The sequence below is a fragment of the Gorilla gorilla genome, chromosome 1 (assembly GCF_029281585.2).
Source record: "Gorilla gorilla gorilla isolate KB3781 chromosome 1, NHGRI_mGorGor1-v2.1_pri, whole genome shotgun sequence".
NCBI classification, from domain to species: Eukaryota; Metazoa; Chordata; class Mammalia; order Primates; family Hominidae; genus Gorilla; species Gorilla gorilla.
Window position 1 is genome coordinate 208,680,662 of NC_073224.2, and position 11,800 is coordinate 208,692,461.

The window sequence follows — 11,800 nt, forward strand, 5'->3', positions numbered from 1 at the left end:
CTCTGCTAAGAATGGACTTCATTCCAATAACACTGCTCTTAATTAAAACTTGTTGCCAAAAATAAAACTGATAGAAATAATAGTGACTGGGGAGAAGCCAGTCACATAGCCCAAAAGGAATGGAGCCAGCCCTCAAACTGAGGGCATCTGACTTGACACCACCCTCAACAAGAGACTCCTGGCCTTTTAATTACTTGGGAATTTTACCCTCCTAAATCAGTTTTCCATATGGAACCCAAGCTCCCATAGCTGTAACCTGGATGGTCTCCCTACCTGCCTCCGCATCCCGTGACCATGTGTGTTAGAACCCTAAGAATACATCTCTTCCCTCAGTAACTACCACGGCCCAAGTTCTGAGAGAGAAAATTTTTTTCAAAGCCTCAAATTTCAAGGTCAGCTCTATTGAAAGAAGCTTTTCCCCTCAGAGAATTTGTTAATAGAGATTTTTTTTTTTTTTGAGAGCTCATTGAGATTCAGTTTCACTGTATAAATCAAATTTTGTTTTTTAGACCTGGCATGGTGGCTCACAGCTATAATCCCAACACTTTGGGAAGCCAAGGTGGGAGGCCAGGAGTTAGAGACCAGCCAGGGCAACATAGTAAGACCCTGTCTCTACAAAAGATAAAAAATCTGGGTGTGGTGGCATGTGCCTGCAGTCTCAGCTGCTTGGGAGGCTGAAGTGGGAGGATCACTTGGGCCCAGGAGGTCAAAACTACAGTGAACTATGATTGTGCCACTGTACTCCAGCTTGGACAAGAGAGTGAAACCCTGTCTCAAAAAAAAAAAAACCCAAAATTTATTATTTGTTGGGTTTGCTTGTATTTTTCTTCAAGATAAATAGGAAAAAAAATGAGTATCAAGATAAATGGAGCAAAGGGAGCCTCCATTTATAAACAGAACAAAATTTTGTTGCCAGGTTCAATCTAATTAACTGTAAGTTAAGTATTTTCTACAGTTTTTATATGGTGTAAAATAACAAAGTATGCTGTTTTGGGCCATAGAATATAAGATAACTACAGACCATCTTCCTGAGAAGAGTAATTAAAACTCTAGTTAGGAAATTTAAAGCCTCTTAGTGATTCGGTAGCCTTGCAAAGAGGAGTTTGGTATATTACTATTCAGTGGATTCTTGTTTATCATAGAACCTTCTGAGATGTTCTTGGTCACCTGATGGAAGCAAAATAGCAGCTGGCTCAGCCGACAGGTAAGGATTAGTGGGTGCAAAGTAAAGAATGATGTAGCTGGCTGGATGCGGTGGCTCGTGCCTGCAATCCCAGCACTTTGGGAGGCCGAGGCGGGCAGATCACCTGAGGTCAGTTCGAGACCAGCCTGACCAACATGGAGAAACCCCATCTCTACTAAAAATACAAAATTAGCCGGGCGTGGTGGCACATGCCTGTAATCCCAGCTACTCAGGAGGCTTAGGCAAGAGAATCACTTGAACCTGGGAGGCGGAGGTTGCGGTGAGCCGAGATCACGCCGTTGCACTGCTCCAGCCCAGGCAGCAAGAGCGAGACTCCATCTCCAAAAACAAAGAATGATATAGCTATGCAGGATGTCTTCTTGTGTTTTATACATAAAGCGTGGATATGGAGCTAGAGCAGACATAGAGTTATGACTGTGCTTGAAGATGAAGCTCTGTGCAGTATGAAGGGTTTCAAAACCGTGTTCGACAAACAGATCATTTCTACCCACTTTGGAGACATTTTAGACCTAGAGGATCAACAATTTGTTTGATTCTGTTGGGTTCCCTTTGCCATCAGAATAAAATTCAGTCTCATAATCTCTCTAGTTTCCGTCACGACATTTCTTATTCCATGCTTCAGTTCATTTGAATACATATTAAATACCCACCTCCCCCACCATCACCACAATGCTGCTCACATGGAATTTTCATATTCTAACCTCCTTTTGCATTCTCACCTCTAGGTTCTCTCTCACATTCCCTCTTCATTATCTAAACTCCTGTATCTCTCTAGTAACCACCTCTATGTTACATCCATAAACTGTCCCTGGTCCCCTCTGTTACCTCTTGGAGATAACTAATTGTTCTTTGTGCTGTAATCCCATTTCATACATCTAAACTTTGGTAGCATTTATTACATCTTACAATCAGACAGACAAAGTGAGGTACCTCCACTAAGTTATTTTCTCCTAGAGATTAGGGAATGAATCTTAGTCATTTCTGTGAACCCATGGCACTGTTGTCAGTGCTTGAGCTTTTCTAACCAATTAGTTTACATTACATGAATGAATTCCTAGCTGAAGAATGGCAGTCCAATTTTACCCTGCATAGCAGCTCAGCTATTGGTAATGCCTGCCTGTGTTGGAGATGATTCAGAGCTGTGTCTGGGTTAGTGGGAAGTGCAATGATTGCTAGGTGCAGGGTGTAACAAAATGTGAACTAGGTATTTTCCACCCCATGCTGAATTAATCGGCTAAGGCTTTATGAAATATGAATCTAAACTGGCTCAGGCATTATGTGCTGAATGAGAAACAGAAGGGAGAGAATTCTTCTGTCAGATGCTGTTGTATTTGGCATGTCTGTGGTAACCTGTGCTTGGGGGAGAATCAGAGGTTGAATAGGGATGTCCAGGTGTCGAGTCTGATGGGCTGCAAATGAGGCCTGGTAAAGAACGATAAGACCCTCTGACAGCAAATCCTGTGTTTAGCTCTCATTGGGCAGTGTCTTGACCCTTTTTAGCTTAATCCTATCCTCCCCTTTAGAGTTTCTCTTTCAATCCTACTGAAACAAGCACCATCCTATAAATAGGAAGCCTTTCTTGGGCTAGCCAGGGCTTTCAGCATATTCCAGGGTTTTCCCCTATTTGGGGCCCTAACGCTGCCACACAGAAGCTGCACTGTGGTCTGTCCCATACCTTTCTATTAATGAATAATACTGAACATATTTAAATTCCAGAGTCTACTTTTTTTTTTCCTGACAAGTTTAATGCCAAGAAAAATGGACAAGTATTCAGGTATTTTCTGGAGGAAAAAGAAAGGGTCCAGGTGAAAGTGTCACATTGATCATTTGAGTGCAAGTGGTTTAGAGAGCTGCCTAGAAGAGGGAAATCTAAAGAATTTTAAGTTGTCAAGTTGCTAGAGAAAGAAACAGACTAAGGTGTCTCATTCGGATATAGTAAGAACTATCCTAAGTATTTTAACATAATTTTCAGCAGAAAGAGTGTATCTTTTGTAATTAAATTTTTTTGTTTGTTTTTGAGATGTAGTCTCACTCTGTCGCCCAGGCTGGAGTGCAGTGGTGCAATCTCTGCTCACTACAAGCTCCACCTCCTGGGTTTACACCATTCTCCTGCCTCAGACTCCCCAGTAGCTGGGACTACAGGTGCCCGCTACCACGCCTGGCTAGTTTTTTGTATTTTTAGTAGAGATGGAGTTTCACCGTGTTAGCCAGAATGATCTCAATCTCCTGACCTCATGATCCGCCTGCCTCGGCCTCCCAAAGTGCTGGGATTACAGTCATGAACCACCGCACCCAGCTGTAATTAAATTTTTTAATTATATTTACATACTTTTTTTTTCTGATGAGCAGTTTGTTTCTGGCATTGGCCCTTTCTGAATTGCAATGTCCTTTTTTTCTCTTTCCCTCTCCACTGTTCCTTTAAACTTTACATGTGGTCGATGGTGCACACCTTTAATCCCAACACTCTGAGAGGCCAAGGTGGAAGGATGGCTTGAACCCAAGAGTTCAAGACCAGCCTGGGCAAGATGGCAGGACCCTGTCTCTATAAAAAAAATATTTAAAAAATTAGCCAGGCATAGTAGTGCGCACCTGTAGTCCCAGCTACTTGGTAGGCTGAGGCAGAAGGATCCCTTGAGCCCGGGAGTTTGAGGATATAGTGAGCTGCAATCATGCCACTGCTCTCCAGCCTGGGCAACAGAGCAAGACCCCATCTCTTTAAAAAAAAAAAAAAAATCACATGTGAAAGCGTGGTATGAGGAAAGCCTATCCCTCTCTACCTGCTGGGGGTTGGCAAGATTTGACAGGCCACCTCACCAGTTGGCCCCAAGTCAAGAAGCAGCTCTGTTACATAAGGCTCCTGGTTCCTGCCAAATGTTGCCATGCCAAAGTAAGGAGAGGGCAAGGAACCCCTCCAAATTTAGCATCTAATTGGCAGCCATCAAGAGTAAGACCTTGAAGTGTAAACCCCTGGAGATCTGGGATTCTGTCTTTATGTGCCTGGGAAATGTATCCTCAGAAAACTGCTTTTCAGCTTGGCCTGGATTTGGCAAATTTCTCCTTTCTACTAACTAATAACTTACCGATCACCTCCTCATATTCAAACTTGAAACTCTAAATAGTCCTATAGACTACGGGAAGGCTGACCAGTCTCTCGGCCAAGAGTGATTTATTCAGCCCATTGACTTCATGAGATTCTGTTTTGATGATGAGTGTACTTATAATAACAATAGCTATAATTAATTCTGTGTGCCAGGCACTTTGCATGTATTACCTCATTATTTTTCTCAACCAAGTTATGAGATCAATATTTTCTCCATCATTGTAACTAAGAAGCTTAGAGAAGTTAAATGATCTGCAATTATTTAACTTCTCTGAGCTAAGCTTACTTAGCTAGTAAATAGCTGCACTGAGACTTGAACCCCAGTCTTTCTGACTCCAGAGCTCATACTCTTTCACTATGCCATACTGCCCTTTATTGAATTAATGAGGACCAGCTTTTTGTGCATGACAAGAAAGAAGACAGTAGGAAGGGCATGAGTATCAGAGCCATGGAGTCTAGACAGATGGAGTTCCTGCTTCTCTTCCATCTTGTTCAGAACTTACTTTCTATGGAGCCTAGCTGATGACGGCTAAATAGTATAATTAAGAAGCTCTTGTTTATTTGCATTTTTGACCAAAAGTGTAAGTTGGATTAGAACTAGGCATTTTATAATCCAGTACTGGTGAATGTACCATTTTTATGATCAAGTACTGGTGAGTTGTTGATTGCACAAAACAAAATATGTAAATAATTTTAAATACCTGCTTCAAAACTACCAGCTCTTTATATTTACCAACAGATGAATTTTACATCATCAGATTAAGATAATAGCTCTATACTTTACCCTTTAATGACTTAAGCAAGGTTGAGGGTCAAAGGAACTTTTTTTTTAGCCAGTATATTTATGGAGGGTAAGTGAAAGTAAAATACGAGAGTATATTAAGAGCTCCAGAGTCTTGGGTTCAGCTCTGTAGTTTCTGTGGCTACTGAAGAGGTGGTCAGGAACATAGGAACCCCCTGCTGGGCTCCTGGTCACTTCTGTCTGCTCCATGGCAGGAAACCTTCAGCACAGGACATCAAGGCAAGCTTGAATAAGAAAAACAATTTCTTCTTCCTAAGCCATATCATATCAGTTATACCGAAGTACTACTTTGGGAAACAGTCTTCAGGAGAGCCTAGATGAGCTCATAAAATCTCAGCAGTTTACTCAACTTGCCCTTCAAGTTTTACTTCAGTTTGATAAGGCTATAAAGTCATCGTTGGCTCAGAGGATTAGGAACAGAGTTGATTTCAGGAGCTCTCTAAATACATACAGATTCTGCCATATGCCATGCATGGTGGCTCATGCCCGTCATCCCAGCACTTTGGGAGGTGAAGGCAGGAGGATCGCTTGACGCGAGGAGTTCAAGACCAGCCTCAACAACATAGGAAGACACTGTCTCTACAAAAAAAAAAAAAAAAATTAATTTAGAAAAACAAAAAGATTCTGTGATAATATGTAGACTTTTGTATTCAATGATATTGAATTCCAAAAGGTGATAGAACTTATTAAAGTGGATGAAGTGAAAATTATGGCCTGTGATGATAAAAATACTGGCTCTAATACTATAGAATAAGAAAAAAATCACATTTTTATGACATCTTCTGTTATTATTCATCACTTTTGAAGAGAAATGTAGAAGTTTTTTTTTTATTCTAGCATTGCAGAAAGTACATTGTGTTATTTCAGTATTTCAGTAGTATTCAGAGTGTTTCAGTAGAAAGAAGCTTAAAACTCTATAGCCTCTTACATTACCTTTATTATACAGCATGAAAAAAACATAATTTTTTTATTCTTGAGACAGGATCTCACTCCGTCACCCAGGCTGGGGTGCAGTGGTGCCATCTCAGCTCACTGCAGCCTCTACGTGCTGGACTCAATCAGTCCTCCCACCTTGGCCTCCCAAGTAGCTGGGACCACAGGCATGCACCACTACACCTGGCTAATTTTTTTGTAGAGATGGGGTTTTACCATGTTGTTCGAGCTGGTCTCAAGCTCCTGAGCTCAAGCCTTGGCCCCCCAAAGTGCTAGGATTACAGATGTGAGCCACCATGCCCAGCCTCATAATTTTTTTTAATGACAAAAATTTTGTCTTCCTAAGAACATTCTCTAATAAGCTCTTTTTTTTTTAAGAGTTCTAATTTTAGTTATGCCGTTGATGAACTGTATTGCCTTGGAAACGTCACTGTGCCCCAGTTTTCTTATCTCTAAAATAAGGAGTTTAGAGAAGCTGATTTCTTTTTTCTCCTCTTTTTTTTTTTTTTTTTTTTTGGAGATGGAGTCTCACTCTGTCACCCAGGCTAGAGGGCAGTGCCACAGTCTCAGCTCACTGCAACCTCCACCTCCCAGGTTCAGGCAATTCTCCTGCCTCAGCCTCCCGAGTAGTTGGGATTACAGGCACACGCTACCACTCCTGGCTAATTTTTTGTATTTTTAGTAGAGACTGGGTTTCACCTTGTTGGCCAAGCTGGTCTCAAACTCCAGACCTAAGACGATCCACGCACCTCGGCCTCCCAAAGTGTTGGGAGTACAGGCATGAGCCACCACTCCCAGCCTAGACAAGCTGATTTCTCTTGGCCCCTTCCCATTCTAGAATTCAGTATTCCTTCTGCCTGTTAATTCAATGGAAAAATTGGCTCAAGTGAGTATTAGGTTAGCAAACACTATAAATATTTTGTATACCAGACACTTCCTGTCCCTTCTCAGGGCTCTGTTTGAATACAGTACTAAAAAGTTCATCTGGATCAGCCAGCCTAGGCTCCCACCCTGCCATGAGTTGGGTTACCTTTTAGATTTCCTGGATGAGTATGAAGTTAACTGTAGCCTAATTATACTAGACACTCTGAAAAAGGTTTTTGTGTGATGTCTGCAGGAAAAACTTTCTTTTCTTCCCTGTGGTGTTTCCCATTTCAGAAGCTTGTATTCAAACATGCCAGTCATGCTTATATTTTTAGTTATTCTTATTTCTCCACCCCATTGCTCAAGAGGTGAGTCCATGTCTTATTCAAACTCTGTATTCCTAGTTTCTAAAAGCCAGAACACGGTTCAGTAAATGTAAGGTAAGTAAATAATTGTTGCTTCCATTTCCTTTAAAAAGCCATGCCTCTGTCCTACCCCCAGCTTTAAGAGGCTTTACCCTTGCTTTTCATGATACCTTACAGGTTTGTTTATGTGTGGGATACCACAAGCAGGAGAATATTGTATAAGCTGCCCGGCCATGCTGGCTCCATCAATGAAGTGGCTTTCCACCCTGATGAGCCCATCAGTAAGTCTGTCCCAACGAGGGGGAAAGGGAAACTGGAAATCTCCCCGTAGGGATCCTGGGAATACAGAGTCAAAAGCGGGTATCTGTTTTATGCGAATTTCCATGCAAACAGCCTTTGGGTGTTTTTGTTGTTGTTGTTGTTGGTTTTTTTGTTGTTGGGTTTTGTTTTGTTTTTGAGACAGTGTCTCGCTGTTTTGCCCAGGTTGGAGCAATGGTGCAATCTTGGCTCACTGCAACCTCTGCCTCCTGGGTTCAAGCAGTTCTCCTGCCTCAGCCTCCCAAGCAGCTGGGATTACAGGCACCCACCACCATGCCCGGCTAATTTTTTTTTTTTTTTGTATTTTTAGTAGAGACGGGGTTTCACCGTATTGGTCAGGGTGGTCACGAACTCCTGACCTCCAGTAATCCACCCGCCTCAGCCTCCCAAAGTGCTGGGATTACAGGCGTGAGCCACTGTGCCCAGCTGCAAACAGTCTTTATGTGGGTATCAATGACAGTCTCACCATTGCTCATAAGTGGTGAGAGTAAGAACAATGCTCCATTTTCTTCTTGATCTCAAAGGGAAGTTGGTAAGTCTAATTTTTTTTTAAATTTACTTCCATCAAGTCTGTTTCAATGATGTATTTGATTAAAAGAATGATACTTTTTTTTTTTTTTTTTTTTTTTTTTTTGAGACAGAGTCTCGCTCTTGTCGCCCAGGCTGGAGTGCAGTGGCACGATCTCGGCTCACTGCAACCTCTGCCTTCCCAGGTTCAAGCGATTCTCCTGCCTCATCCTCCCAAGTAGCTGGGACTACAGGCACCCACCACCACACCTGCCTAATATTTGTGTTTTTAATAGAGATGAGGTTTCACCATGTTGGCCAGGCTGGTCTCAAACTCCTGACCTCTGGTAATCCACCCGCCTCAGCTTCCCAAAGTGCTGGGATTACAGATGTGAGACACTGAGCCCAGCCAAGAATGATACTTTTTAATATTTAGATATAAATTTCAGCTTAAAATTTTTTGGCTGGCCAAACCAATTAATTTAAGCCTTGAATTAAAGGAGAAACTGTAACTTTCTCCAGGGCTAAGTATAACAAGCAGAAGCATATTTACAAAATGACTGGCACAGCCATAGATTCCTCTCTTCTAGAATGATTGGGAAAGTCTTTTTCTTGGGGTTTGACTGACAAGGGATGTCAGTATTTAGTGTCTGATAATGTATTTCCCATAGTACAGTCATCCTCATGATATTAGAGGACTTGGATTGAAAAGCCAGGCTACAATTTCCTGTGGATGGTGTTTAGGAGGGGAATTTAAGCTAAGTCCAATTGCTCTTTTATACCAAAATTGGCTCTTGACACAAGAGCCCTTGAGCACCAAGTCTCCTTGAGCCTTCATTATTTCTAGTTATCTTATCTGTTCTTTTTACCTCAGTCATCTCAGCATCGAGTGACAAGAGACTGTATATGGGAGAGATTCAGTGAAGATATGGACTGGAAGACTCCAAGGCCACTTGTCTTTGAGACCTCAGACTGCATAAGTGACGCCAAATGTTGGATGTCCAGGCTAGCACCCTCCCTTCAGATGACCATTGCTAGCAAGAAACAGGAGGCGGTGGCCATATGCCAAAAACCACTTCTGTCCCATTTCACCAGGATGACTAAGGCAAGCTCCCTGTGGCCTCTAAAAACCACCTGCCAGATTTCAGGGACTGTTTTATTTTTTTCTTTTTCTTTTTTCCTGTTTTCTAATGCAGGCCCAATGTGACAAATTTGTTGGTTGGGATTTTTTTTTTTTTTTTTTTTTTTTTTTTGGTAACTGGCTTGTATGATATTTTCTTTCTGTATTTCTCTAAATCATTTTGTATTAAAAGCCAAATAGATGCCTTTTTACAAGAGCCGTGTGGATTGGATTTATTGCTGTCTTTTTTTTGAGGCTTGATTGCTATAAATCAGAATAGAGCATGATGTGGCCACAGAATACAATTCATTTAACCTTCCAAGAAGCCGCTCACTTGTTTTTTTTTCCCCCTTTTCTGTGTTTTTAGGTTTACTTACTTCCATGAAAATTACAAAGAATAATTATCAGTAACAATACTTTTTTCCTACTAGAAGGATAGCAGCCAGGAGGTGATAAATAAGTTCTAAAAGAACGTGGTTTTGCCAGACGCAGTGGCTCATGCCTGTAATCCCAGCACTTTGGGAGGCCAAGGCGGGTGGATCACCTGAGGTCGGGAGTTCAAGACCAGCCTGGCCAACATGATGAAACCCCATCTCTACTAAAAATACAAAAATTAGCTCGGTGTGGTGATGCACATCTGTAATCCCAGCTACTCGGGAGGCTGAGGCAAGAGACTCGCTTGAACCTGGGAGGTGGAGGTTGCAGTGAGCTGAGATTGTGCCACTGTACTCCAGCCTGGGCGACAGAGCAAGACTCTGTCTAAAAAAAAGAACCTGGTTTTGTGTACTTGCACCTGATCTTTAATGAACAGAGCCTGTGTTTACTCTGCCTCCTGCCAAAAGAACTTTTCTGAGCAGCATTCTCTATTCTCAGGCTCCTGAAAGTGGGCAGATTTGGGGCAGTCTTAGCTGGTAGAAATGACATTGCCCAGAATGCTGCATCAAACTCAACTCAAATGGAATGTGAGAATGTTTGGGTGCAACTTAACCGTGACATTATCTGAGACATCTTTATGATTCTGTTTACTTGTCTGGCTTTGCATAAACAGACAGGGACATTAAGAAATGCTATTACTTTCCTTCTACCACTAAGACAGGTTACTGTCTCCCTGGATCACTGGGTGACAACACCCAGCACACAGATAGACACTAGTGAATCTCATCTGGCACTGGGGAGTAGAATGTGTTTTTTCTGTATCTCTTATCTCAGAACAAAGAGATCTTCACAGTTCTAACCTGTTCTGAGCATGTTTGGTTGTATACTTTTGGCTCACAAACCTGAATCATCTATTTATCTTAAGTTAGAGAGAGGATATCTACCCTGGGTTTGGGGCATCATCATTCAACAAACACATCAACCCCTATTATGTGGCAGGCATGACCATTGTTGCTGAAGACAGATACATAAGGTACTGTCCTTGCCATCTTGAGAAGTGCACACACCAGTAGAAAAAACCATCTCAAATTCATTACTTTTTTAAGTGAGCACATGCCAAAGATTTATACAACTCATCAATGAAGGAACCAGCAGGATGGTAAAGCTCTCAAACCAATTACTTTTAATACAGTGAATAACGTTTGAATAAAGTGCACTGGAAACACAGGAGTAAACAATTTATTTTGCCTTGGAGCATTTAGGAAGTTTCACAGATTATGTGATTATGCTTAGATTGGGACTTGGAGGATGAGTAGGGCTTGCCAGGTGGACAAAGAACATGTGCCTTTCAGGAAACAGCAGGCACAAGCTTGAAAGTGTGGCACATTTTATAAACCAGAAGAACTTGAGGATGATTAGAGTTGGGGAGCAGCAAACAGTGACGTTACAGAACTAAAAGCCAAATCTGAGGAAGCTTGTACTTCATGTACGTGATCCATAGGTTGAGGTTTCCCAAAGTGCATTGCACAGAACACTGTTTTTCAGATAGTTTGTTAGATATTTTGGGGCATAAAGATCCCATGCTCAAGACCAGGTTAAATAAAGTGAAGCCAGTTTATTTACTGCAGGACTGTTTAGAGCCTTTAATATACATAGTATGGTAGAATCTCCACAGGGAATAGTGACTTTCAGATTTCTGGTCTGAGTAATATATATATATGGTTGTGCCTTTAACCAGGAGAAATTTGGACAAAGATAGTATGCAGGCTGCTTTTCACACCTCCAGCAGTATCACTGAACACTCCCTAATAATCCTTTTTAAGCACCAGGTCCACATACAGGTAGAACATCTGTCTTGCTCCATTTTGCATTGCTACAAAGAAACATCTGAGGCTGAGTAATTTAGAAGTTTATTGAGCTCAGTTCTGCAGGCTGTACAAAAAGGGTGGCACTAGCATCTGTTTCTGGTGAGGACCTCAGGAAGTTCCCAGTCATAGTGGAAGGCAGAGGGGGAGCAGGTGTATCACATGGCAAGAGAAGGAGCAAGAGAGGAGGAGATGTGCCATGCACTTATAAATAACCCAAGAAAACTCTACCACAAGGAGGGCACCAAGCCATTCATGAGGAATACACCCCCTTGACCCAAATTCCTCCACCTAGGCCCTGCCTCCAACATCGGGCATCAAATTTCAGCATGAGATTTGGAGGGAAC

The 11,800-nt window shown here is 41.9% G+C and overlaps 1 protein-coding gene across 1 annotated transcript in view; it reads left to right on the forward strand.

Moving 5' to 3' along the window:
- The window catches only part of SNRNP40 (small nuclear ribonucleoprotein U5 subunit 40), a 37,220-nt gene extending 27,792 nt beyond the window's left edge, over positions 1-9,428 (forward strand). Inside the window, exons 8-10 of the mRNA XM_019014111.4 lie at positions 1,143-1,204; positions 7,446-7,549; positions 8,968-9,428. Coding sequence (XP_018869656.1) covers positions 1,143-1,204; positions 7,446-7,549; positions 8,968-9,017 — 216 coding nt within the window. The 3' untranslated portion in view covers positions 9,018-9,428. The remainder of the gene's footprint in view (positions 1-1,142; positions 1,205-7,445; positions 7,550-8,967) is intronic.
- Positions 9,429-11,800: the final 2,372 nt, after the last annotated feature.